The 27,788-nt window shown below is 54.6% G+C and overlaps 1 protein-coding gene across 2 annotated transcripts in view; it reads left to right on the top strand.

Annotated features, from left to right (window-relative positions):
* Positions 1 to 259: 259 nt before the first annotated feature.
* The window catches only part of TRPV4 (transient receptor potential cation channel subfamily V member 4), a 41,702-nt gene continuing 14,173 nt past the window's right edge, over positions 260 to 27,788 (top strand). The window contains exons 1-3 of one of the 2 annotated variants that reach the window (XM_043438705.1): positions 260 to 444; positions 19,845 to 20,262; positions 23,516 to 23,688. In XM_043438705.1, the coding sequence (XP_043294640.1) occupies positions 19,877 to 20,262; positions 23,516 to 23,688 (559 nt within the window). In that variant the 5' untranslated portion in view covers positions 260 to 444; positions 19,845 to 19,876. Of the gene's footprint in view, positions 445 to 567; positions 702 to 19,844; positions 20,263 to 23,515; positions 23,689 to 27,788 lie in introns of those variants that run through there. The other variant, XM_043438697.1, reaches the window with a different exon arrangement.

The raw sequence follows: 27,788 nt of genomic DNA, 5'->3' as shown, positions 1-27,788 counted from the left end.
AGTGAGCTGCCTGTTCATGAGGGTATTCAAGTGCCTGTGGTAGAAGCGGGGCTGCACGGTGGGGCTCACCCTCGCCGTAAGAGAACGCTGACTGGTGGCCTGCTCAGCGCCAGGCTCCGTGCTGGGCGCCGGGTGAAGAGGTGAAGCTCAAAGGCGCTCGCGTTGGTTCAGTCCTGGACGGTACTGTCTGTAACACGGGGACCTCCCCTGCAGATGTCTGGAGCTACCCGAGGGCCGGGGCCGAGCGCACACCTGTCTCTGAACTGACCGCTGAATGAACGTATGAGCGGAAGCGTGGAGGAATCGGCGACAAGCCCATTCACAGACTGGGAAGCAGTCCCCGGCTGACGAATTCAGAAGTCTGTGGTCTCAGGATTCCAGCCCCCCCTCGCCCCCCACGAAGCGCCTGGCCCTGTACCTGGGGTGATGACGCCCGTTTTCAAGGTGAGGAAACCGAGGCCCCGCCTCCGCCCCCTGCCCGCCCTTCCCGCAGGGGCGCCGGTCCCGGGCGCGGGCTAGGCTCGGTGCCTCGCCTCCGGGGCGGGCGGCGTGGGCGGGGTGCAGCCCGGGGGCGGCGCGCGCGGTGGAACCTGAGCCCCGGGAGGAGGGACGCGGCAGCTGCGGGCGGGCGCGGGGCGGGCTGCCGGGATTCAGGAAGCGCCGCGCTCCCGGCCGCCGGCGCCCGCCGAGCCCTCTCGGAGGTGAGTGGGGTCTGGGCCTTCGGGGCGGGGACCCCCGGGAGGGACGGCACAGCCAAGGGCCCCGCGTGCCCCCGGGTACGTCTTGGAGGCTGCGGAGTGCCAGCCTGGGGCGCGGGATCCGTGAGGGTCCCTTGGGCTGGGCACCACCTCTTTGGGCTTCCCTTTCCCCACCTGCGAAGTGGGCGCTAACCTCGGCTCCGGGCTCCCGGCTCCGGGGAATGCAGGCCTGGCGGAAGGAGGTACCTGCTCCCCCGGAGATACAAGCCCAGGAACCGAACACAGCAGGCCCTGCAGCCCACCTCGCGGCCACCTCCTTTCTGGTGGGCTTGGAAGAGGGAGTTGGGTGCCTGGGGGTTTGCCTTCAACCTCCTGGAGGGTTGGGAGTCTGCAGCTTCCAAAGATCACTTCTTCCTTACTGAGCCCCAGAGAGAGGGCTCTTCTCCCAGGAGGCAGGAAGATCTCTAATCTCCCCTCCAGCTCTGCCGGGACACCCTGGGAGGTCTCTGAGAACTGGGAGAGACCGCCTACCCTCCCACATGCCTGGCGGTTTCCAACCACGGACTCCCCTGCCTGGCCCAGCACCAGCCGGTTTCCTCCATCCGTTCTCCCCATTTTGCAGATGAGGAAACTGAGGCCCAGGTCAGGGATATAGCCAAGTGGAATTTAAAGCCAGGGCTGTCCAGCTCCAACGTCCTCCCTGCCTGGAGCCCAGGGGCTGTCGTGGAAGCTGCCGAGGAGGGGGTGGACTTACGGCCACGGAGTGTCTAGAACCAAGGACTTCTGCTGAGGGGTGGGGGTGGGGCGTGACCTCAGACACTGAGACCCTCCGGAGGGCTTGAGCTTTGCCCCTTTATCATAGGGGCAAGGATGGGGTCACTGGGTGAGGGGGTGGCCTCTTCCTAAGAGGTCAGGTACGAGGGTCAAGCCTGGATCATCTACGAGGTTGAAAGTGGGGCCTGTGTGGGTCTGAACCCTCACTTTGCCACCTACTACTGTGTGACCTTGGACTACTTCTTTAGCTGTCTTTGGGACAGACAGCTCATCTATAAAATGGGGGTGGGCTGAGGGCGCCCCTGGGCTGGAGCAGGGACAGCCGACCTGTGAGGGGCCCCACACTGGGTCGGGAGCCCCAGCCTAGGGATATGATGTTTGCACTGGTGGTTGTTGCCCCCAACATCTTCTTAACGGAGGGGGTGAAATGTGAAGTGTGAAAGTCACTCAATTGTGTCCAACTCTTTGGGACCCTATAGACTGTAGCTCTCCAGTCTCCTCTGTCCTTGGGTTTCTCCAGGCCAGAATAGTGGAGTGGGTAGCCATTCCCTTCTTCAGGGGATCTTCCCAACCCAGGGATTGAACCCAGGTCTCCCACATCACAGGCAGATTCTTTACCAGCTGAGCCACCAGGGAAGCCCAATGGAGGGGGTGGGAAAAGGTAATTGGCCATTTCCACATTTATCTAGATTATTCTGTTTGAACAGTGGTGGGAGCCAGAAAGGCCGGGGACCCCTTTCCCCACTTTTATTGGTAAACCGGAGCCGGGAGGGGCTCCTAAGACAAACGACAAATGATAGTCCTGGGCCGGTCAGGTTCACACTTGTATTAATAGAAGCAGGGTGGGATCATTTCCAAGTGGAGTTTCCCCAGGTTTAGAGAATGGGCGCCTGAGGAAGGAAGCGTGTGAGAGACTAGTGAAGACGCCTCGAATCCCCCAAGCGAAATCCAGACCAGATGCCTTCTATCCAGGCCGGGGCTGTGGACTCCCCTCCCACCTGATCAGTTGTGCAGGTGTGAGCTGGGCCTCAGCCATTTCCTCCTTTGTCCATCAAAACCCTCTTGCAAAGCTGCCCTGGGCCAGCCCTCAACTGGGCGCTGGGGCATTGGACCCCCGGCTAGCCCCAGCCTGGGGTGGGGGCATGAACTGGGTGGTCCAAGAGAGCCGGTGGGATGGGAAGGAGGGCTGCCTCCTCCCCTGCAGCTGCCTACCTGATCCTGGCATTGCCCACAGGCAGCACCCACACCAGCCCCAAGAGCACCCAGCCAGGGAGCGTGTGTGCCCCGGATGGCTGGGTCCCAGGGGAGTGCTCTGTGGGTGGGATTGTGACGAATGGGTTCCCGGAAGGGCTTGATCAAGGTGGCCTTGGAGGCTCACCTGGAGGAGTAAACGCAGACGCTGGGGAAGGGTATTCAGGTAAAGACCTGACTTCTACTTGTTACCAGATGGTGAAACTAGCAGCGCTCAGACTTTGTCCCGTTTGTCTGGAGTGTGACACGAACAGGAAGGACAAGGGATCAGACAGGCAGCGGGCTGGGTCAGACCCAGAAGCCCTGCAAGTCCAGCCTGGGAGGACCACACCGGATGTGTGGTCTGGAAAGGCCCGTGGAGTCGGGGCTGGGTGGGGAGGCCGGTCCCCAGGCAGGGACGTCATCCAGCCAGAGGTGTGAGGCCCCAGGTAGGGGCTGGCATCCCTGGTAGGCGGCTGGAAGATGTGGGAGGGAAAGCACTTTGCAAGACTTGGTCTCAGGGCGCCTGGCACGTGGTGCGCAATCAACCCCAGTTGCACGGTTGAGTGCCCGAACACAGTGTTTTGAGAGGGCCAGAGTCCTTTGAGGTCCTTCGTGTGTCTCTGGGAGGGAGGGGGCCACATGGAGAGCGGGCGGCTCTACACCTCCCAGGCCCTCGACCTGCTGTGTGCCTCAGTTTCCCCCATTTGACTCTAGGAAGAACACTCCAGGCCCCTCCCTAGTTCACGGGGGAACCCAAGGACCAGCTCCTCCTGACTCATGCAGGATCTGGGGAGCCAAGAGAACATTTCCTGCTAGCAGGCCCTCTGGAATGCTCCGTGTCGCCAGGTTGGGGCGGAATTCACCTGTTAAAGATTAATTCAGACGTCTCAAGATGCCTGTGGTCCTGGGACCCGCAGCTGCCACTCTGAACTCTGGGTGCAAGGTTCTGCCTGGCTTCAGCCAAGCATAGGCTGCGTTAGCAGTCATTATGATGATAGCGAGCATTTATTGAGCACTTACTGTGTGCCAGACACTGAGCCCATGCATGGCTCAGTACATTTGGATGCAAAGCTAGGATGGTGCCCATTTTTGAGAGGGAGGAATTGAGGTCAGGATGGTGAAGTTGCTGGCCCAGCTGGGAAGGGCCAGAACTAAGATCTGAACTCCATTCATTTATCTGACTAAGTCTGATTCCTGGTCAGGGAACTAGATCCCACATGCCACCACTGAGACGTAATGCAGCCAAATCAATAAAAAAGAGATAAATACAAAATCCATGTCCCTTAACTTCCAAGGTGGCCTGTCTCCATTTGTCTAGATCTGGGGTCATGGGAAGATAGTCTTCAGTTTAGAGGTAAGAACCTGAACTGTTTAGACAGGCCCGGACTTAACTCCTATGCCTGCTGCCTTCTCCCCAGGGGAGCTCAGGCATGTCGTCGCATCTCTCTGATCTCAGTTTCCTCGTCGGTCAGATGGGGTTGTCAGTCCCCTCCGTCTCTGCAAGGACAGTCCAAAGCACACGGAGGGGGTTCCAAGCACCGTCTGCTTCCTCATCCTGTCCCCCAGCCTGATCCAGGGCGCGTTTTCCTCCAGCTCATCCCTCCGAGAGCCCCTCTGTGCCAGGAAGGCAGGAGGAAGGAAGCAGGGGCAAAGCTGGACTTGCGCTTGGACAAGAGACGCTGCCTTTGCAGCTCGGAAATACTTACAGGCCTTGACTGAGCGCCAGGAGCCGTCAAAGTTTCCTACTTTCCTGATTTAGTGCTTACCCACAGGGCTGGAGCCTGGCTACCTGGTTCACACCCCAAGTCTCAGGAAGTTCCCTCACTCCTGGGGCCTTGGTGTCCTCACCTGTGAAATGGGGTGCCAACTGGGGGTGGTTGTGGACAGTCTCCAGAGCAGCACAGACTGCTGAGCGGGTAACCAGTGTCTACTGCCTGATGGTCTATGCCTCGATGGGGTCGCAGCATCACCCCCACTGGAGTTGGGCAGGGCAGGAACGCTAGTCCCATTTTACAGCAGAGGAAACCGAGGCTCAGAGAGAAGAGCAATTTGCCAAGGGATGCCCCGCCGGCTTATGGAAGAGCTGGACCTGAAAGCCAGGTCCCAGTGACCCCTAGGGTCCCTGAAAAGCCCTGTGGCTGGCGCAGCTTCCTTCCCAGAAAGCCACTGGGACTGTCCGTTCTTGGAGTCTGACCCACTTCCGTTCACATCCCAGCTCGGCCACTCGCTGCTGTGTGACTTCAGGAAGTGGCTTAACCTCTCTGTTCCTGGGGCTGCCACCCTCGGGGTTTGCAGGGGGTCACAGCAGACCAGTTGAGGGGGATTTGGATCCTCCTGGCTGCCCACTCCTGCCCTGGCCTGGGCTCCCCCTGCCTCAGGTGCCCTGGAGTCCCCTTGAGCTGTCACCCTGGCCGAGCAGGAATGAGGAAGGAGGCCAGGCCCTCGCTTTCACTGTGACTCCCATTGCCTTCCCGCCTCTGAGCCCTGTCCTGGTCATCAGCTTCCCCCTTCTGCCCTTCTGGCTGTGTGACCTCAGGCCGGTCACGCCATCTCTCTGAGCCTGTTTCCTCCTCAGTGACAGTCCCAGACGGCACACCAGGGGCATCGGAGGCCCCCACAGGTCTGCTCCAGATGAGATCAGAGGGCGGGAAAGGCTCAGGAAGGAGGTGGTGGCGTGGGGGGCAGACAGGAGGGCCATTGACCAAATGGGAGTACGCTTATTTTTCTTTGGGTGGTGAGTAACGGCCATCCCTCTTGCCCCCGCCCTGCCCACCCGCGGCACAAAGAGCTCCTCAGTCTCACCGGACACCAGCTTTTCCCCGAGGGTGGAGTGGCCTGGCTTCCACCCCACTGACCAGGAAGGCTGACCACCTTCTGGGACAGCTCGTCAAGGGTGTGTATGGAGCAGGCACTTCCAACACGTGTCCCTGATGGGCCCCCCCAGGTTCAGAGGAGACCCCGGTGGCCAAGGGGCCCACAGATCTTGGACGGGGACCAGCTGGCCCGGTTCACTCCTATTCCTGTGCCCCCTGGCAGAGAGGAGGGACTCAGGAATACCTGTGGACAGAGCGGATGGATGAAGCAAGGAAGGGCTGAGTGACTCAACAGACAGGGCAGCCAGGTGGGGGCATCAGGAAAACCCGCCTGCTCAGATTCAGACAGGGGCTCAGGCAAGGGTCCTGGCCTGTCTGAGCCTCAGTCTCCTCATCTGCAAAATGGACACATGGTAGCTGTCGCCATCACAGGAGGTTGTTGAACGTCATAGGTCAGAGAGCCCAGCATGCAGTAGGTGCTCAGTTATCTGTTCAAGGATGGGAAGGAGGGCTTATCCAGCTGGTTAGTTGGGCAGAGGTGCAACTGTGAAGGTCTGTCTGTCCTGTAGAGAAGGACTTATGTGCGATTCCTTTCATTTATATCTCTGAGTTCATTCATTCAGTCATTCGGTCATTCATTTGGCAAGTATGTCTTGGGCAGCTGCGATGTGCCAGGCCCTGTTCTAGGCCCTGAGAACTCAGGGGTGACTGGAACAGAAGAGGCCCCCACCCTCCTGGAGCTGGCATCCAAGTTTCCATCATCTGGGACAGCGTTTTATGAGCCTCCCTCTTAACACCCACAGCCCCAGGCAACCCAGCGGTGGGTGCTGTGATTAGCTCCCTCTTAGAAGTAAGGGGACGTCTCTGCTGGTACAGTGGCTAAGACTCTGCCCTTCCAATGCAGGGGGGTCATGGGTTCGATCCCTGGTCTGGGAACTAAGATTCCCACATGCTGTGCCGTGCAGCAAAAAAAAAAAAAAAAAATTAGAAATAAGGAAACTGAGGCTCAGAGAGGTGATATAATCTGCCTGGGGTCACACAGCTACTAAGCGGCAAAGGCACAATCAAAACTACAAGTCTGTTCTGGCCCACCCGGTGACTTCCAGGGGGTGTGGCGTTTAGAAAGGGGACCCCAAGGAGAGGGTGTCGTACACTAAAGGCATGAACTCAAATGGGCTTAAAAGCAGGTGGTTGGAATCCCAGCCACATTCCCTTCCTGTTGAGCTGTGACCTCAGTTGGGTCTCCTGGTCTCTCTGAGCCTCAGTTTGCTCGTCTGTGAAATGGGGGTGAGAGGTCAGTGCGAGCGGGCTCAGCACACGATGGGTGTTGGATAAATGTCGACCCCTCCCCTCCATTCTCCCCAGTCGTAGTTTATTCCTTTGAGAATGGAAATGATGACAACTTCTAGAGTTATTTCTTGGATTAAAACAGAAGGTGTATGTGACAAGTACCAGTGGGGTGTGGGCACTGCTAACGTGGGCATTCAAGCAGTTAGCTAGAGACCCAGCCTCCTGTTGGTGTAGGCTGCAGGTGAGGCGGGCCTGGGCAGAGAGAGGATCTTGAACTGGTTTTCTGCTGCCTGGGGCACCCTTCCCTGGCTCCTGCCTGGCCCATCCATTCCACGGGTGTCTGCTCTCTTCTCTGACTTTTGCCCATGGGTGTGAGTTGGAGGGGTGGTTGTTGGTCTGCATGGGTGGGTGTCCTGCCTCCTCGGGGCCTCAGTCTCCCAGCTGGGAAAAGGGGCAGTGATGCAGGAGAGATGGAGATGAGGAGGGGAGAAAAGCCTTTCAGAAGGCAAGGTCTCCGAGCAGAATCACGAGTTTTGGCCTTGGACCTGGGATGTCTGGGTCCCAGTGCAGCCTCCACCCTGCCCTCTCTGGGCTCTGTCTCCCTAGCTGTTAATTGAAGGAACATTAACAATAAAAAGGCAGCTGCCATTGTTAACACTTACCATGCACCAGGCACTGTCTGAAAGTCGTCAATCATCAATTCAATCCATTATCTTCCATGATCATTCAGTCCTCATGACAGCCTTTTGGTGTGAGAGCTATCATTTTATTTTTTCATTCAAAGCATGAATGTAGAGTCCAACCAGTAACGATAAAGCAAATATGTGAGTTTATCCTTTCCAGGTGGCAGTAATTATTTCCCCCGTTTTACAGATGAGGAAACTGAGGCCCAGAGAGAAGTGACTTGCTCCCGGCCGCCCTGTCAGGAAGTGGCAGGTGGGGAGGAGAACACGGGTAGGATGGTTTCTAAGGCTATAGAATCCTCCCTGGGCTGGGGGTGGGGGGGTATAGTCTCTGTGGCTGTGAGTGTCCCCCGGTAGAGGGGCTGGGCTAGAGAGAAGGGGCTTCCATATTCCTTGTCTGGAGCTGGGTAGCATCACGCTCTGAGCAGGGCTGAGTTAGAGGGATGGGAGGGGGCAAGGCCTCGGGAGGAGCCGGAACCTCCTGGGACAGGACCTTCATGTCCTCGAGCCCCCACTGTGCACCAGTCCTTGTGCTGCCCCCTCTGTGAGCATCGAAGCTCACGACATCCCCTTGTCGCAACAAGGAAACCGAGGCTGGGGAGGGGAGGTGACTTTCCCGCGGTCATCAAGCTGCAAATTTTTGAAATGTAATTCACATGCAACTTACCCTTTCAGTGTGTGCAATTTGGTTCTTTTGTAGAATGTTCAGGGTTATAGAGACATCACCACTATCTAAGCCCAGTACATTTTCATCACCCCCAAAATGAACCCCATCCCCATTAGCAGTCACTGTCCCTCCCCCACCCCCTACTCCTCCCGGCTCCTGGCAGCCACCCCTCCGCTTCGTTTCTATGGACGTGCCTGTTCTGGACATTTCATGTACGTGGGATCCTATCATACGTCACCTTTTGTCTTGCTCAGAGTGTGCTGTAAACCCATTCAGCCACACTGCCTCCCGGTGCTTCCCACCCTGGGGTGGGGGACCTTGGAAGCGAGTGGGCGGCCCCGAGAGCTTGGAAGGATCCTTGTGTGTCCTGTCGGAATCTCTCCGGCCAAGGACTTGCAGAATGACTGAGTGAGGTCGTGGTCACATCAGCCTTGCCCTCTGCGGGGCCCAGTGAGTCACCCCAGCCCTGCCCCTCCTGGGTGGGGGGGACTTGATGGGACACTGGGCCTCTGTCCGCCCTGGACAAGCAACCACTGTGCAGCAGACAGGAAGCGAGCAGGGCCAAGACCTGCTGGGTAAATACGGGCTGGCTGGGGAAGGTGCCCGGCGTGGTGTGATGCCCCCTGCTGCTGCTGCCCACCAGGCCAGGGGAGCCTCCGGCAACCTGGCCAAGGGGCCAAGGTCCCAGTGGCGGCTGCTCTGAGGCGGCTGCCAGAGTCCCAGGCTCTGGGCCCAGCCACTCAGCCCTCCCTGGCTGTCATAGCTTCTTTGATTCTCAGTCTGTCTGTCCATCCATCTTCTAATAAAGATACTACAGTGACACTGATGATGCCGACAACAGCCCTCTTCTACTGGACGTGTACTCCTTGCCTTCCCTGGTTGCTCAGCTGGTAAAGAATCCACCTGTCCTGGGTCAGGAAGATCCCCTGGAGAAGGGATAGGCTACCCACTCCAGTATTCTTGGGCTTCGCTGGTGGCTCAGACGGTTCAAGAATCTGCCTGCAATGTGGGAGACCCGGGTTTGATCCCTGGCTTGGGAAGATCCCCTGGAGAAGGACATGGCAACCCACTCCGGTACTCTTGCCTGGAGAATCCCCATGGACAGAGGAGCCTGGCGGGCTGCAGTCCATGGGGTCGCAGAGAGTCGAACACGACTGAGCGACTAAGCACAGCACTGCCGCCTGGTGCTAGACTCAGTGCTTTACACAGTGTCTTATTTGACCCTCTCAGCCATCCCAGGGCAGGTGCTGTGGTCATCACCATTTACAGGTGAGAAGACAGAGGCACAGGGAGGCCGGGTGACTTGCCCAGGGTCACACAGCTGGTGAGTGGGCAGTTTGCCTCTGGGGCCCGTGGTCCCCACCACCTGCCCTGAACCACTGTCCACCCCCATCATCCATCCTTTTCTTCTCAAGTCCCCTGGTCCTGGTAAAGTATTCACTGAGGGGTCTTCCCTGGCGGTCCAGTGGTCAGGACTCCATGCTTGCAGTGTGTAGGGCGTGGGTTTCATCCCTGGTCAGCAAACTAAGATCCCACACGCCCCGCAGTGTGGCCCAAATAAAAAAATAATAAAGTATCCGCTGAAGGCGCAGGTCCTGGGGCCGTGTGAGTCCTAGACCTGCTTCCACATCTAAGGAGCTGGGCAACCCTGTAAGAGTGACTACCTCTCTGAGCCTCCGTTTCCTTACCTGGCAGGTGAAGGGTTGGATAGAGCTGGCGTTTTCCCTCTCAGCACCAACAAGCCTTGGGATCCATCCTCCTAGTCCCTTCCCCACCCATTTAAGCTGTGAATAAGAGAACCATCCCTCAGGACTGATCTAGAATGATAGGCTAGTCCAGGTTACTGTAGGAACTGGGGGACCCCCCAGATCAGGCAGAGAGCCCCAGGATGGAGGGAGGAGTCTGTCTGGGAGCCGAGAACCTCCACCTGATCTGCCTGCCTCCCCCCACCTCCCGGTCCGCCCACCCACTCACCCATCTTTTCTCTCTTCATTCCGGTCTTCTCCGGATGCCTCAGGCCGCCCTTTCCTTAGTGCCCCCTGCTGTTTCCCAGCCCCCACACCCGGCCTTGCTGTCTCCTCTGCTCTTTTATCTGTCCCGTGTGTCAAGCCCTCCTCCTCACAGCCTCTTCTGGGGCCGTCAGGATCAATCAGCGCTGCTTCCTCCTGCCTGTCTCCTTCCAGAACTTCAGCGGACCTTGCCTGACTATTTAAGCAGGCAGATATTTACTGATGCCTTGGCATGACGCTGAATGCTGGGGAGACAGCCAGCACAGAATAGTCCCTCCTTCATGGAGCTCACACTCTAGAGGACAAGAGAGAAAATGAATGAAAGGATGATATAAATGAAGGTCAAAGTCTAATCATGAGAAATGCTGTAAAGGGAGGCCCAGCTTGCTCTAAGAGTGAACACAAGGAGCTGGTTTAGAATGGGGTGGGGTGGGAAGGAAGGCTTCTCAGAGGAAGCGCTGGTTAAGATGACACCCAGAGAAAGGGGGCCAGTGGAGGAAGACCAGCCCAGGCAAAGGCCCGGAGCGGGTCAGCCATCTGGTCCCTTCCTAGACCGAGTTCCCCGAGTGCCCACTCTCGTCTGCTTCCCTGGCGCCCCACACACAGTTGGCGCTCAGCAACTGCCTGTTGGTGTGCATCGGTCCCAGCTCCCTGGAATTCCTCCCCCTGGGGTGGAGCGGCCCCTGCACGCCTGAACTTGCCCCCAGATCTAAGCAGCTTTCCTCGCTCACGTAATCAGGAGGACGGAATTTGACAAGGACGTGCCAGGGTTTCCATGAGATCAGGCAAAGCCCCGGGGTAACGGCGAGGGTGGGCCCCTTCTTCTGCCAGAAGAAGGATGTGGGGTATGGAGCCAGAGACCTCCAGCCCACCCCTGCTGAACCCAGGATTGTCAGGGAGAAGGCACCTGCCGTTCGCGCGGTCTTGCGGTTTGCTGTTGAGGGCTTACTCTGTGCCAGGTGCTTGACTCAATTCCTATGATCCTCACAATGACCCAGTTAAGTCCCTCGGGGGCAGATGAGGCCTGCGAGGCTCAGAGAGGCCAAGTGACTCGCTCAGGCTCACCTGGTTACTGAGCAGTCGGGTCTGGGTGCCAACCCCGATGGGTCTGCCGTCAGCATGCGTGTTCTGTCCCTGACCCACCAGCTCCCCCCTCCTCAGTCGGGCCAGGGAGCATGGGTTTTGCTGCCCTGACCGAGTCCCCAGGGCCATCAGAGCCGAATGCGTGACCTTCAGCCATGATTCTGGAGACCTTGGGGTCTGACCCGGGCAGAGAGGAAGACCTGGGGGACCCCGGCTCAGCCCTGTATCTCCTGTATCTCCTTGCCCTGCACCCGTGAACTCACCGCTCCCAAGCCCTTCCTGTCTAACCAGCTCTTTTCCCCAGACATGCCTCAGCTTCTTGCTCTGTCTGGCTGTTTGCTCTGTTTTCTCACCAGGTCAGCCCCAGGGGGGCAGGAGTTCTTTGTTTTGCCCACGTCTGTGTCCCCAAGACCTGGCACACAATAGATGCTCAGGAAACATTTGTTGAGTAAATACATGGGTGAATGGCTTCCAATCCTGTTCTTTGGGCCCTGGGACTCAGACCCGTCCATCCTGCCACAATTACTGTCTGTGTGTGGACTGCTGCCTAGTATATATTATGATGTGGGTGTGTGTTAGTGACTCAGTTGTGTCTGACTCTTTGTGACCCCGTGGACGGCAGCCCACCAAGCTCCTCTGTCCGTGGTATTCTCCAGGCAAGAATGCTGGAGTGGGTCGCCAATCTCTTCTCCAGAGGGTCTTCCCAACACAGGGATTGAACCCAGGTTTCCTGCATTGCAGGTGGATTCTTTACCATCTGAAACACCTGGGAAGCCTATATGTGTGTGTGTGTGTGTGTGTGTGTGTGTGTATAGGGTTTGGATGCTTAAAAACGTTTGAAATCCGCCACGTTAAACAAATGTAGTGGTCACAGAGCATGTGGGGACGTCCACACGGCATAAATGTCCTTCGTTGAGCCCCTGATATGCTCCTGGTGCCAGCTGGGCGCTGCCCCCTGCAGAGGCATTCCCAGGGGCTCACAGTGGGCACACGCATGTGCATGAACACAGAGGGAAGAGGAGGAAACAGACACGGTATTTACACGCAGAGGAGAGGCAGGAAGACTCTCAGCCTCTCTTCCCGGCTGGCACCCCTCCTTCCCCCTGAGTCTGGCACAGATTTGGAATGTGTAATAACAGCCTACAGGGCAAATGAGAACAGGGAGGGAACGCGATCCCCAACCACAGAGAACAGGGCAGTGTTTGGGGAGGGGATTGCCACAGAGCAGGCTGTGTGTGTGTCCGCGTGCAAACAGGCATGTACGTGCACGCTGGTGTCTGTACACACTTGGGTTGTGCGGTGTGGAGGGAGTCCAAGGTTGGGAGTCCAGAGTCCAGTTCTTCAAGGTCACTCACTCTGTGTGGCATCATCTCAGAGGCCCCAGTTTTCTCAGCTGTGAAATGGGAGCATTGCAACTTTGCTCACCAGGCCATGGCAGATTAACTGAGGGAAAGGCTGGGAGGACTTGGTGAATGTTAATAAGGATTGTGAAGGCCCGACTGTAGGACCACCCTGTGTGTGTACCTGGGGAGGGTGGGTATACTGGGATTGTATCATGATGGCGATGATGATTCAAGTATTTGTCAAGGGACCTCCCTGGTTCAGATGCTTAACTGGGTGCTTCCACTGCAGTGGGCAGAGGTTCGATCCCTGGTCGGGGAACTAAGATCCTGCATGCTGCACAGTGTGGCCAGAAAATGGACAAAAAAGCAAAAAGCATCTGTCAGGTGCTTATTAGGGGCCCAAGAGACACCTGACCTGCCCGTTAACAGCCCTATAGGGTAGAAGCTGTTTTGCAGCCCTCATTTTGTATGCACGGAAACTGAGGCTCAGAGAGGTTAGCATGGGCTGATGGTAACAATCCTTCTCTCGGGAGGCCGTTGTGCACCTTGAACAAGATACTTGAAGGGTTTGGTGTGGCACCCGGCCCCCAGGCCATGCCGTCCACCGAGGGGTTAGGGTAGCCCAGCCTCCACAGCCAGCTGCCTGGGTTTGAGTCCTGGTTTCGTCACTAAGGGCTTCCCTGGTGGCTCAGATGGTAAAGAATCTGCCTGCAATGCAGGAGTGCTCCATCATGTTCCGACTCTTTGTGACCCCATGGGCTGTAGCCCACCAGGCTTCTCTGGCCATGGGGATTCTCCAGGCAAAAATACTAGAGAATACTGCAGTGGCCTGCCATGCCCTCCTCCAGGGGATCTTCCCAAGCCAGGGATCAAACCCAGGTCTCCCACATTGCAGGCAGATGTTTTACCATCTGAGCCACTAGGGAAGCCCAGGAGTACTGGAGTGGGTAGCCTATCCCTTCTCCAGGGGAACTTCCCAACCCAGGGATTGAACCGGGATCTCCTGCATTGCAGGCAGATTCTTCACCAGCTGAGCTACCAGGGAAGCCCTGCAATGTGGGAGATCCAGGTTCACTCCTTGAGTTGGGAAGATTCCCTTGGAGAAGGAAATGGCTACTCACTGCAGTATTCTTGCCTGGAGAATCCCATGGACAGAGGAGCCTGGCGGGCTACAGTCCATGGGGTCACAAAGAGTCAGACATGACTCCGTGACTAACACTTTTACTTTTCACTTTTTCTGTCACTCACCTGTTGTGTGCCCTCAAGCAAGTCACTTAACCTCTCTGAGCCTCAGTTTTCCTAATCTGTGAATGGAGAATTACCGTAGTACCTACCTCTGGAGCGGGATTTCTCAACGTCAGCACTGTTGGCTTTTCCGGCTGGGTAGTTTCTTGTGGTGGGCACGGTCCTGTACCTTGTAGGGTGTCTGGCGCTACCCCTGGCCTTGACTCACTAGATGCCATTAGCCCTCTCTCCTCTGCACAGTGACAGCCAAGCATGTTTCTGGGTGTTGCCCAGTGTCCCTGGGGAGCTGAGGGGCCCCCGGCTGAGAACCACTGGTCTAGGGTCCCAGGGAGGACCGGGTGAAAGCGAGTGTGTGAAGCACTTGGGCCCCCAAGAGCCCCACGATCACGGTGATGATGGGGGTTTAGTTCATAATTATCACTTCACCATAATTAATATGCTGACATTGATCCCTGTTTGCCTTGTCAAGGCTGCCGGCAGTGAGTGGGTGAGTGACTGAGCGGGGATTTGAACCTGGGGCTGGCTGACTCCAGACCCCCTGTTGTGGAGCCCCAGAAACCCGGGATGCTGTCTGGGCTGAGATTTCTTAGGGGAGGGGGTACAGGCATGGTGGGGGCTGGAGGGGCTGCCTCATCTGGCCCCCACCTTGGGTGGAGGGTGTCTGGAACCCTGTGGGGACCTGGGAGGGGGTGCAGTGATTAAGAAGTATGTGCCCAAACTCCTTCTCTTCCCCTGGCCCTGGGGTCCCCACTGAGGCGAGCAGGACTGTGCCCGGGGAAGTCTGATCTCCCCCTCAGTGCCCACAGCCTGGTGGACAGCCCTCCCTGCCTCCACAGACCCCCACTCCTGCGTCACAGAGCCAGGACTCGGGGGGCAGCCCCTAGGGGGTCTCTGTTACCCGCCTGGCAGGTGGATTGGAACTAATGTCCCCTGTCTCATTCTAGGTGCTGGCACCCAGTGGGTGCTTCAGATTCTTGAAGACACTTGGCATCTCCCAGGAGCGTTAGGGGGTGGTGTGGTTACTCTGGTTTTACAGATGGGGAAACTGAGGGCCAGAGAGAGGAAGCGATTTGCCCAAGATCTCACAGCTGCTGATTAACTAGGGCCCAGAGGGGAACCTCTGGTAAGAGAAACCCAGGTAAGACAGTAGGCACTGCGAGAGGGGATCAGGGGGCAGACAGACTGAAACTACATCACGGACAACTAGCCAATCTGACCACATGGACCACAGCCTTGTCTAACTCAGTGAAACTAAGCCATGCCGTGTGGGGCCACCCAAGACGGACGGGTCACGGTGGAGAGGTCTGACAGAATGTGGTCACTGGAGAAAGGAATGGCAAACCACTTCAGTATTCTTGAGAACCCCATGAACAGTATGAAAAGGCAAAAAGATAGGACACTGAAAGGTGAACTTCCCAGGTCCGTAGGTGCCCAGTATACTACTGGAGATCAGTGGAGAAATAACTCCAGAAAGAATGAAGGAATAGAGCCAAAGCAAAAACAACACCCCGTTGTGAACGGGACTGGTGATAGAAGCAAGATTTGATGCTGTAAAGAGCAATATTGCATAGGAACCTGGAATGTTAGGTCCATGATTCAAGGCAAATTGGAAGTGATCAAACAGGAGATGACAAGAGTGAACATCGACATTCTAGGAATCAGCAAACTAAGATGGACTGGAACGGGTGAATTTAACTTAGATGACCATTATATCTACTACTGTGGGCAGGAATCCCTTAGAAGAAATGGAGTAGCCATCATAGTCAACAAAAGAGTCTGAAATGCAGTACTTGGATGCAATTTCAAAAATGACAGAATGATCTCTGTTCGTTTCCAAGGCAAACCATTCAATATCATAGTAATTCAAGTCTATGCTCCGACCACTAATGCCGAAGAAGCTGAACAGTTCTATGAAGACCTACAAGATCTTCTAGAACAAACACCCCCAAAAAATGTCCTTTTCATTATAGGGGACTGGAATCCAAAAGTAGGAAGTCAAGAAGCACCTGTTGTAACAGGCAAATTTGGCCTTGGAGTACAGAATGAAGCAGGGCAAAGGCTAATAGAGTTCTGCCAAGAAAACGCACTGGTCGTAGCAAACACCCTCTTCCAACAACACAAGAGAAGACTCTACACATGGACATCACCAGATTGTTGACAGTGAAATCATACTGATTATATTCTTTGCAACCAAAGATGGAGAAGCTCTATACAGTCAGCAAAAACAAGACTGGGAGCTGACTGTGGCTTGGATCATGAACCCATTATTGCCAAATTCAGACTGAAATTGAAAAAAGTGGAGAAAACCACTAGACCATTCAGGTATGACCTAAATCAAATCTCTTATGACTATACAGTGGAAGTGAGAAATAGATTTAAGGGACTAGATTTGATAGAGTGCCTGATGAACTATGGATGGAGGTTCGTGACATTGTACAGAAGATAGGAATCAAGAAAAAGAAATGCAAAAAAGCAAAATGGCTGTCTAAGGAGGCCTTACAAATAGCTGTGAAAAGACGGGAAGCAAAAAGCAAAGGAGAAAAGGAAAGATATTCCCATTTAAATGCAGAGTTCCAAAGACTAGCAAGGAGAGATAAGAAAGCCTTCCTCAGTGATCAGTGCAAAGAAATAGAGGAAAACAATAGGATGGGAAAGACTAGAGATCTCTTCAAGAAAATTAGAGATACCAAGGGAACATTTCATGCAAAGATGGGTTCGATAAAGGACAAAAATGGTATGGACCTAACAGAAGCAGAAGATATTAAGAAGAGGTGGCAAGAATACACAGAACTGTACAAAAAAGATCTTCACGACCCAGATAATCATGATGCTGTGATCACTCACCTAGAGCCAGACATCCTAGAATGTGAAGTCAAGTGGGCCTTAGGAAGCATCACTATGAACAAAGCTAGTGGAGGTGATGGAATTCCAGTTGAGCTATTTCAAATCCTGAAAGATGACGCTGTGAAAGTGATGCACTCAATATGCCAGCAAATATGGAAAACTCAGCAGTGGCCAGAAGACTGGAAAAGGTCCGTTTTCATTCCAATCCCAAAGAAAGGCAATCCCAAAGAATGCTCAAACTACCACACAATTGCACTCATCTCACACGCTAGTAAAGTAATGCTTAAAATTCTCCAAGCCAGGCTTCAGCAATACGTGAACTGTGAACTTCCATATGTTCAAGCTGGTTTTAGAAAAGGCAGGGGAACCAGAGATCAAGTTGCCAACATCCGCTGGATCATCATAAAAGCAAGAGAGTTCCAGAAAAACATTTATTTCTGCTTTATTGACTATGCCAAAGCCTTTGACAGTGTGGGTCACAATAAACTGGAAAATTCTGAAAGAGAGGGCATACGAGACCACCTGACCTGCCTCTTGAGAAACCTGTATGCAGGTCAGGAAGCAACAGTTAGAACTGGACATGGAACAATAGACTGGTTCCAAATAGGAAAAGGAGTAAATCAAGGCTGTATATTGTCACCCTGCTTATTTAACTTATATGCAGAGTACATCATGAGAAACGCTGAGCTGGAGGAAGCACAAGCTGGAATCAACATTGCCAGGAGAAATATCAATAAGCTCAGATATGCAGATGACACCACCCTTATGGCAGAAAGCGAAGAAGAACTAAAGAGCTTCTTGATGAAAGTGAAAGAGGAGAGTGAAAAAGTTGGCTTAAAACTCAACATTCAGAAAATTAAGATCATGGCATCTGGTCCCATCACTTCATGGCAGATAGATGGGGAAACAGTGGAAACAGTGTCAGACTTTATTTTTTGGGCTCCAAAATCACTGCAGATGGTGATTGCAGCCATGAAATTAAAAGACGCTTACTCCTTGGAAGGAAAGTTATGACCAACCTAGACAGCATATTAAAAAGCAGAGACATTACTTTGCCAACAAAGGTCTGTCTAGGGAAGGCTATGGTTTTTCCATTGGTCATGTATGGATGTGAGAGTTGGACTATAAAGAAAGCTGAGCACCAAAGAATTGATGCTTTTGAACAGTGGTTTTGGAGAAGACTCTTGAGAGTTCCTTGGACTGCAGGGAGATCCAGCCAGTCCATCTTAAAGGAGATCAGTCCTGGGTGTCCATTGGAAGGGCTGATGTTGAAGCTGAAACTCCAATACTTTGTCCACCTGATGTGAAGAGCTGACTCATTGGAAAAGACCCTGATGCTGGGAAAGATTGAGGGCAGGAGGAGAAGGGGTCGACAGAGGATGAAATGGTTTGATGGCATCATCGACTCGATGGACATGGGTTTGGGTGGACTCCAGGAGCTGGTGATGGACAGGGAGTCCAGGCATGCTGTGGTTCATAGGGTCGCAAAGAGTCGGACACGACTGAGCAACTGAACTGAACTGAGAAGGGAAATGGGTAAAAGCGATTTCAGCACCTGTGCACCTAGCCCTTCCTTCCCTCTCTGATTGTGCTCATCAGCAGCCCCCAGCTTAACACCAGGGTCAACACTGGACATGCCCGATCTCATTTAATTCTTCCTGCAAATGTATGAGAAAGCTACTACTGTTGTACCCATTTTATAGATAAGAAGACTGAGGCTTGGGACACTCTCTCAAGGTCATGCTACACAGAAATAGCTTAGCTGGGATTAGAACCCAGGCCTGGAAGAGTCTACAGTCCAGGCTCTGCCTCCCCATTTGTGCCCAGAGTGGGGCCCGTCCGAGGCAGGAGCTCTGACCCTCTGTGTGCCGTGCTGTGCCCGCCAGGAGAGGCCTCTTTCAGGGGCCCTCGCCTTCTCTCCTGGCAACCAAAAACAAACAAGGTGGGGACCAATCTTTATTTGTTCTTCTGCCTATGTGCGCGGAGGGAGAGATGTAGAAAAGAGAGCTTTTCAGACATTTCTCTGCAGCCCGGGCGGGATGTGAGGAGTTCCAGGAAACTCATCCTTGGTGTCCAGCCCACCCCGTGGCGTGCTGCAGAGGGCAGCGGGCTGACAGCCAGCAGGCCGTCGTCCCTCCCTCGCCCTTCTCCTAGCTAAACATTGGGCCTGGGAGCCAGAGAAGCCTGGTTCACGTCCAGCTCTTCTCCTTACAAGCTGTGTGACTTGCCCTCTTCAAGCTCCATTTTCCTCACCTGACGAGAATCAATAATACCTTTGTCATCAGCTCGTGTGTCCGTGTGGCACCCCTCAAGGTCTGGGGGATGCAGGTGTGGACAAGATAGAGGCCTTCCCTACCCTCCAGTACTCACAGCCCGGGAATTAACTAATCCCACGAACAAATGGTCGGGGGGCGCTTCCCAGGGGAAGCAACATGAGCTGGGAACACAGGTGGGCAGGAGCTAACCAGGCAAAGAGGTGGGGGGGGAAGGGGCCAGCGCTTGGCACTGGGGAGCAGAGTTTGGGCATGGCTGACTAAACCCTCGGAACCTCAGTTTCCTGTTCTGTGAAATGGGGTCATAATGATGGCGCTGGGAAGTTGAGGGCGACTGACTCCTGCAGTGAGTTCATGTGTATTTCCTGGGCACCTAGGGCGCCCGCAGCACGCATTCCATGGTTCTGTTTCAGCAGGTGCTTTCTGTGTGGCAGGCACAGCACAGGCCACCTGATCGCACGCGTTCTGCTTTGTCCCCATTTCATGGATGAGGAAACCGAGGCTGTGAACCATCGGCTTTCCTGTCACATGGTGGCTAAGTGCAGAACTTGGATTCAAACCCTGCTCTGGGTGCTCCAAAGCTGGTTTGGTTGGCCAGGAGTCAGCCCCAGGCTCTATGTTTGGGGACCTGGTGTGATTCTCAGGCCCTTCCCTCTCCAGCTGATGTCCAGGGTAGCTGGACCCGAGGAGGACTCGTGTTTCCAGGTCCCTGAATGGGGCTCCTGTTGCAGCTCCTGCCGGGGGCTGGCAGCCAACCACATCTGGGAGTGGCCTCCCTGCACCCCTGTCATTACAAGGGTGGCTTTGAGCAGCTGGCGGCACTGCTGTTTGCCCACGTGGGAGGGGGGCTTCCTGGAACCGGCCTGACGCCCCTCCCATTCCCTTGCAGGCCGAGCCGTGTGGACGGGTACCCGGGGCAGCATGGCGGATCCCGGCGAAGGCCCCCACGGCAGCCCGGGGGAGGCCACCGAGTTCCCCGGGGATGAGAGCGGCCCCCCCGGCGGGGAGGCCTTCCCCCTGTCGTCGCTGGCCAACCTGTTCGAGGGGGAGGACGGCTCCCCGTCGCTCTCGCCAGCTGATGGTGGTCGCCCCGCCGGTCCAGGCGACGGGCGCCCAAACCTGCGCATGAAGTTCCAGGGCGCCTTCCGCAAGGGGGTGCCCAACCCCATCGACCTGCTGGAGTCCACCCTGTACGAGTCCTCGGTGGTGCCCGGGCCCAAGAAGGCGCCCATGGACTCACTCTTTGACTACGGCACGTATCGTCACCACCCCAGCGACAACAAGCGGTGGAGGAGGAAGGTCATAGAGTGAGTATTGCTGGCTGCCTGGCCAAGGGTCTCCTCTGTATTGAATTCACCCATCCACCCATCCACCCATCCACCCATCCATCCATCCATCCATCCATCCATCCATCCATCCATCCATCCATCCACCCACCCACCCATTATATACTCATTCATTCATCCAGCTACCTGTCTTTCCATCTAGCCATCCACTTGTCCAGTCCATCCATCTACCCATCCACCTGTCCATCACCTGCTCACTCAAGTATCTGTCTACCCATCTATCCATCTGTCTATCCAGTCATCCTCTCATACAACCAGCCTTCCATTTATCCACCATTTTCTCCCCAAACATCCACCCATTCTCCTATCTACTCACTGTTTCTATTCATCCAGCCAGTCAGCTATCAAACTATTTATCATTCATTCATTCATTCCATTTCCATTTCTCTCTTTTGTTATTTCTCTTTCCTTCTCTCTTTCTCTCTTATCAGCTACCCGCCTTTCCACCTGTCCATCCGCTTGTCCAGTTTATCCTCCATCATCACTCATTCGGATACCTATCGACCCATATGTTCATCTGCTGTCTCTCTGTGTAGCCATCTCTGCATGACACCCTCTAAGAACCCTCTCGGGCCTCTGTGCGTGTCTGGAGGACAGTCTTGAAGTCTGCATGTGTCCTGTTGTCCTCTGGCCCTCCTCTGTTCCCCCATGCTGATCACAGACTCATTCACGCCCTTGGATGAAGCCCACCCACCTTCTCAGCCCCTGCTTGGTCAGGAGCTGTCTGTCTCCTTTGTTTATTCACTGAGTCACCGGTTTGTTCAGTGAATGTTTTCGGACCACCCACCACATGCCAGGTTAGGGAAGGGGTTGGCCCTGGGGCTCCAGGAATGAGCCAGGCCAGATGCTGCCCCTGCTTAGCTTAGATACTGAGTAGCTGTCCCTGGCACCTTCAGTTTGGAGGGCAGAACACTTAAAAAGCAAGTGAGTAGACAGTTCGCTTTGGGCTTATCTGGTGGTCAAGAGGTTAAGACTCCATGCTCCCAATGAAGGGAGTATGGGTTCAGCCTGCTCAGGGAAGATCACGCATGCTGCTTGGTCAAAAAAAAAAAAAAAAAGAAAGAGTTCACCCTAGAAGAAGGAAATGGCAACCCATTCCAGTACTCTTGCCTGGAAAAGTCCATGGACAGAGGAGCCTGGTGGGCTGCAGTCCATGGAATTACATGACTGAGCCTGCATGCATAAGGAGGGTGGAGAGAGATGGGTTGATAGCAATAAACTGGTAGAACTGAAAAAAAAAAAGAAATAGTTCACCCTGGGGGAGGTGCTGAGGTGAGAGGGAGTTGATACAAGAAACATAATCCAGGTGGACTTCCAGGAGGAGCTGACATTTAAGCCCAACTCTAAGGGGTGAGAAATGGCAGCCACACAGGGGATTCATTGGAAAAGCTCCTGATGCTGGGAAAGATTGAGGGCAGAAGGAGAGGGGGATGACAGAGAATGAGATGGCTGGATCTCATCGACTCAATGGACGTGAGTTTGAGCAAACCCTGGGAGATGGTAAAGGACAGGGAAGCCTGGTGTGCTGCAGTCCATGGGGTCGAAAAGAGTTAGACACGATGAACACCATTCCAGGTGGAGGCTGGAGGGGCTCGAGGTCTCCAAGGAGCACAGTCCGCGAGCTGCAGGATGAACTTTGTAACCTCCACTCAGAAGTGGAGACAGGCCCAGGGCAGTAAGGTGCCCCGGTGCCCGATCCCCTTGGAAGGTCGCGTTGGAAGCTGGTGGGCTCTTCATCTCCCTTTCCCCCTCCTTCAGGCCCTCATCCCCACCGCTACCTCAGACAGCCAGGGCTGATGGCTTTGGAGGGGCTGCAGAGGACTTGGGGGGGGTGATGCGGCTGAGCAGCTGAGGTCTTCAGAGACCCCGAAGGCTGCCTCAGTGAGGACGGGGGCAGGGTGAGGGTGTTCTTTTCATTTTTTGGCTCAAAGGTCACAGTTCAGGAGCAGATGAAATGGGGGCTGCCCTAGCCTATGTGCCCCCCAACTCCGATGTCCAGAAGCACCTCTTCTCCCTTCCCTGGTGCCCCGTCGCTGGAGGCCCCATCCTGGGGTGCAAGGTCTGGGCCCGGGCAGAGGAACACCTCGGTGACCCCTCGCCCTTCGGCCCCACCTCCTCTGTCTGGTTCCCTCTCTGCTCCCCTCCACTCTCCCCTTCGCACTCCCCGTCTCCCCCTCTCCTGTCCGTTCCGTCTTCATTTCACAGGCTCCTCCTGCCCCCCAGTATGTGCTGGGTGCTGTGTGGGTGAGGATGTGACACAGAGCGTCCCTGCCCGCACGGTGCCCCGGGGCCAGCTCTGCGCCAGCTCTTTGTCTTTCAAAACCTGGCACACAGTAGGTGCCCAATGAATGCTTATTGAATGGCTAAATGACTGTCTGTTTTTGCCCTTCTTTCCTTCTCCATCACTTCTCCTCCCCCAGCCCTCCCCACCTTATTCTTTCTCCACCCGCCTCTAGCTCAGCATTTCTTCCACACATACAGGCTTCGGACACCCAGTAGCACTAAATAATGACAGGAACAGCAGCTAACGTTTATCAGTGTTGACTATGGTGGGGCCTTGAACTAAGCATCTGTGTTCACGGCCTCATTTGTCTCAAATGTTTGTTGAATGAATAAATCAAGCAGTGAATGATTTGAATAAATGATAGAGTTGCTTTACCTTTTAGTCTGGTATTCCTCCTTTCTGTCCTTAGTATCTTTTTCTCTTTCAGTCTCTGGCTTATTAAGCACTTAATAAATGACAAATGGATGGATGGATGGGTGGATGGGTGGGTGAATGGGTGGGTGGGTGGGTGGGGGGAGGGATGGAAGAATGGATGGGTGGGTGGGTGGGTGGATAGATGGATGGGTGAGTGGATGAGTAGAGGGGTGGGAGTGTGGGTAGATGGATGGATAGGTAGATGGATGGGTGAGTGAATGGGTGGATGGTTGGATGTATGAATGGGTGGATGGATGGATGGATAGGTAGATGGATAGATGGGTGGGGACCTTGTGAGCTTCTTTCTGTCTGTTTCCACCCAGCACACAGTAGGTGCAAGGTAGAGTGTTGGGGTAAAACATTCTTCTGTGTCTCCAGATGTCTCTCCCCTCTCAGCCTGGCCCCTCCCTAGGGCTCCAGCTGCCCTCCCCTACAATCCTCCAGCCTCTGAGGCTGGAGACCCTGAGGGTGGGCAGGGGATGAGCCCTCCTGTCACCCCGCTTCCTCCCCCTTCAGGAAGCAGCCACAGAGCTCCAAAGCTCCTGCACCCCAGCCGCCTCCCATCCTCAAAGTCTTCAACCGGCCTATCCTCTTTGACATCGTGTCCCGGGGCTCCACCGCTGACCTGGATGGGCTGCTCCCCTTCTTGCTGACCCACAAGAAGCGCCTCACGGACGAGGAGTTCCGGGGTGAGCCACTCAGGAATAGACGGCGGGCCCGCTGGAGGTTGGGGGATGCCTGGCATCGGGGGCCCCCTTTCCCATCAGCATCTTCTCTTGGGTCAGTGGGCTGCACTAGCCAGGAAGAGCACTGGACAGGGAGTCTAGCCCTGTGTGTCCTTTCCCATATTACTTAACCTCTCTGGGCCTTGGCTGCCTTTCTGCATTCATTCAGCTTTTATTTATGGAAAGTGTCATAGGTAAGCAGGGTCACATTATAGGCTGTTTCTTTACCATCTGAGCCACCAAGGAAGCCCAGAGTCTATACACCTGGGCTCAGATACCACCTCTACCACTTAAGGGATCCTTGGCCTCTCTGAGCCTCAGTTTCCTCATCTGTACCCTGGGGAATAGTCACAGCGTAGCCCTGGCCTCTGCGGACAGAGAATCCCATAGTGTTGAGCACAAGGCAGCCAGGGTCCCAGAAGCCCCTGTCCTGTCTGGGGGAGCTCTGGAGGGGAGAGCAGGGTATTCCTCCTTCTGCTCTCCAGGTTCGAGCCCCACCCCTGCCCAGTTCTCTGGCTCCCCACTGTAGGCTGGAGCCCCGTCACCACTGCCCTGGGACGTAGCCCAGACAGCTCCCTCCAGCCTTGTCCAGGCTCAAACATCTGCCCAGGGCGCTGGCTCCCTCTGTTGCCCCGGCCTCTCTGCACATCAGGGGGGGTAGCCTGTGAACCCCTCCACCCTAGTCAGCCCCATGCTGTGTGCCAGGGACCAGGTGAGCTGTCATTAATTGGCCAAGTGACCCCACAAATCAGTATAAAATGTCGAGAGTTGTGGCACCTGCCAGGAAGGAGGGCCTGTCTCAGGTGGGCTGGCCACAGTAACAGGGCTGACAAAGCTCCAGGGAGATCAGATATTTGGAGACTTTAGGTATTTCAACCAAATTAAGCACCTAAATAGGCTGACCAGGTCTGCAGTGTGTTTGTCACACATACCTTTTCCAGCCAGACTCTCTGAACACCAGAATGATACTATGCTGTATCACTGTGTCCATCAGAAGAGAATTACCAGACTTACAAAAAGCATTCATTCATGCTGCCCAGCCAGGGCGCAGACGGTATGGCCTTGTTTGGGGCATGAGCTTAGAGTTGTGGGGGGGGATGGGGTCCCCCTCTCCCCTCAGAAGGTCTCCTTGATGCTGCAGATCTCATTTGGTGATCAACCACATATAAGCTGTGGCCAAATGGCCCCACCTAGCCCCCCAAGTTCATCAGGCAAAAGTGGGGAGCCTTGGAGTGGAGGGAGCCCCCGTGAAAAAGAAATCGTGGTGCTTTGCCTTTGGCGGGCAGAGCAGTGCCAGCCTGGACTTGCCAAGACTTCTCGTTTCTCCTGAGTTCAGGGCTGGGTCTCTGAGCGCAGGCTGAGTTCGGGCAGGTGGGTCTGCGTGAGCCTGGGTTGGGCGCTCTAAGGCCGGCTGGGGGAGGTTCCTGACATTGTACAGAATAAGGCAGGTGTAGAGGCGGATTTACTGTGAGGCTCACTGCTTAGGCTTCAGGACTCTCTCTTGCTCTGGCCCCCGGTACATCTGTGGACCTAACTTGGAATTTGTAATTGTGTGTTTATTTTCATAAACAGGATCCCCAAATTGCATGTCTTGAGCTCCGCAAACACTGGCTCCACCCCTGCATGTTTTTCTAGCCAGAGGTTCATGAGCTCATTGATTCTTAAGGGAGTCAGTGACCACCCCCTCAAAAGTTTGACAACCTCCAACTGAACAGTTTATTTAGGGCGCCTGGCTCCAGCCTCCCCAGTGGGCAAAGCCACTTCGCCACCTGGTGGTGGAGTCCTGTGACTGCAACCACTCCGGATTTCTGGCCGAGCCTGTTCTTGGTTTCTTATCCCAGGACCCAGGTTGGCAGCCCCATACCCTGCTACAGCCTGGGTCCGGGGTTGCGGAAGTCCAAATCAACGGTGTGGTCCCACACCCTACATAAACCGCTTGAGCCCTTGTGGTTTGGAATTCCTTGCAGGGCACAGCTTGCCCCTTCACTGAATGTGTATTTACTCAACAAGTGGTTATTGGGCACCCACCAAGCATCAGGTGCGGTGCTGACCTGGGGCAAAAAATGATGAACAAAGCAGACTTTGACCCTGTCCTCAAGTTTCTGTCAGTCTCAGGTGTGAGACCGACATTGATCAAGCCATCACAGAAACAAATACACAATTACAACCTGTAACTGTGTGTCCACAAAGAAGCTGTGTTGGAGGATTTGACTTGATCAGGAAAATCTGAGAGAGCTTCCGGGAGGAGGTGACACTTGAGCTGAGTCTGAGTGAATTGCAGTTAACCAGGTGGGGGAAGGATTAGAGAGAAGGTTAAAAAGAGGCATGTGCAAAGGCCCTGTGGCTGTCCGTGACCAGAGTGAACTCAGTTGCTCTGTGGAAAGTGGATTCAAGGATGTCCAGAGAGGCTGGTGGAAACCAGGCAGGTGTCCTGGGCATGTGAGAGAGATGCTGGCTGGGCCAGGTTGTTGGCAATGGAAATGGACAGTGGTGGAGGGCTTGGAGAAACAGGTAAAACTGGTGGGGACTCGCTGGGGGAGAGGGTGTGGGAGAAGGCAGGACGAAGACGAATGACAGAGGTTTTGGCTGGCTAGGGACATCAGTGTCTAAGACGGGGACACATGCAGACTGGGTTGGGGTTTGGGGAATGAAAGATGATGAGGTCAGCATGGAGAGTTGCGACAATTCTAATTTTCTAATTCCCTGTCAGTTAGGAAACAGACTGATCCACCTCAAGGCTCGTGGGTCTGAGCAGACTCCCCAGGTGCTGCGGCCAGCATTCGGCGCCCCCACCTTATGCAGATGGAAAGCTGAAGCCTGTTCTTATTCAGTACATAGTTACCTGCTGTCGACACTGGGCTGGGTCCCAGGGATGTAGCAAGAAACAGCCAGAATGAGGCTTATCTGAGCAACTTCACTCCTAGGGGCGGTGGGACTGGAATTCAGGTCTCTGTGAGTCCGCAGGTCTTTCCCATTCTCTCCACTGATTCCTGGCATCTAAGGAGAGTCTCGAAAGCATTTCTGTAGAATAATAACTGCAACAGTATTACTTACTGAGAATGCCTGTCTACCTGGTGCTGGGCTCATCAATAATATCTATTAGCTTATGATTTCTCTTTGTAGGCTCAATGTAGTGAGACAGGAAATGGAAGCGGAGAAAAGGTCACACACAAATCAGGAATGGGGATAAAGCCTGATTTGAGCCCCAGGGGTCCAGGCTCCAGAGCGAGCCCCTCAGCCCACTCCTGCCTCTCCCATCCCGTGTTCCGTTCAGGCCCCCTCCTGCATCGGGCTGTGTTGCCCTGTGCCTGGTTAAAAGTCCTCTTTTCATTGACTCTCTTTTAAAGATATAAATCCACTCATGTCATCATAAAAATTAATACAAGGGAAAGAAAATCGCAAAGAGATATTAGCAAGCGTTAGGGGGAGGTGTTAAAGACCCCTTAGTACCAAACGGAGATTGACTTCACGGGAGAGATTTGACAAGGGGCTGACCCCTTGCACACCTGGGCATTTGCTGTTTTTATTTGCTGCCTCTGCAGGAGCCCCCAAATCCTCTAAGATAGTTTCCTTTCTATTATAGCTCACAGCCCCCCACTTCGGGGAACTCTGCACTCTCTCTGCTCCCCTCTAGGGGCGCTAGTGCAACCACTTCATGGGTAAAGGATCTGTGTTCAAGCAAAGGCTGCCTCCTGGGTCTGTTTTTAGAGGTTCCCAGTCCTCCTCAGCAGATTAAAGGCTCTGAGAAGTCCTGTAGTGAAAAAATGGCGGCGGTTGGCTTTGATTAACCCAGCATTCCCCCTTTTTATCTGGTTTTTTTAAAAGTCCCCTCCAGGGACTTCCCTGGTGGTCCAGTGGTTAAGACTTGGCCTTCCAAAGAAGGGGGCCTGGATTTAATCCTTGGTCAGGAAACTAGATCCTGCTTGCTGCAAATAAACCGATGCAGACAAATAAATATTTTTTTAATGGTCCATATTAAAAAAAAGTCCTTCCAAATATGCTTTGGTAAGTACCATCTCTCTGCAGGCTGCAGCTTCCCACGTTTTAAAGACCTTCTGCTCCTC

The sequence above is a fragment of the Cervus canadensis genome, chromosome 1 (assembly GCF_019320065.1).
Source record: "Cervus canadensis isolate Bull #8, Minnesota chromosome 1, ASM1932006v1, whole genome shotgun sequence".
NCBI classification, from domain to species: Eukaryota; Metazoa; Chordata; class Mammalia; order Artiodactyla; family Cervidae; genus Cervus; species Cervus canadensis.
This window is presented reverse-complemented; position numbering and strand designations above follow the sequence as displayed.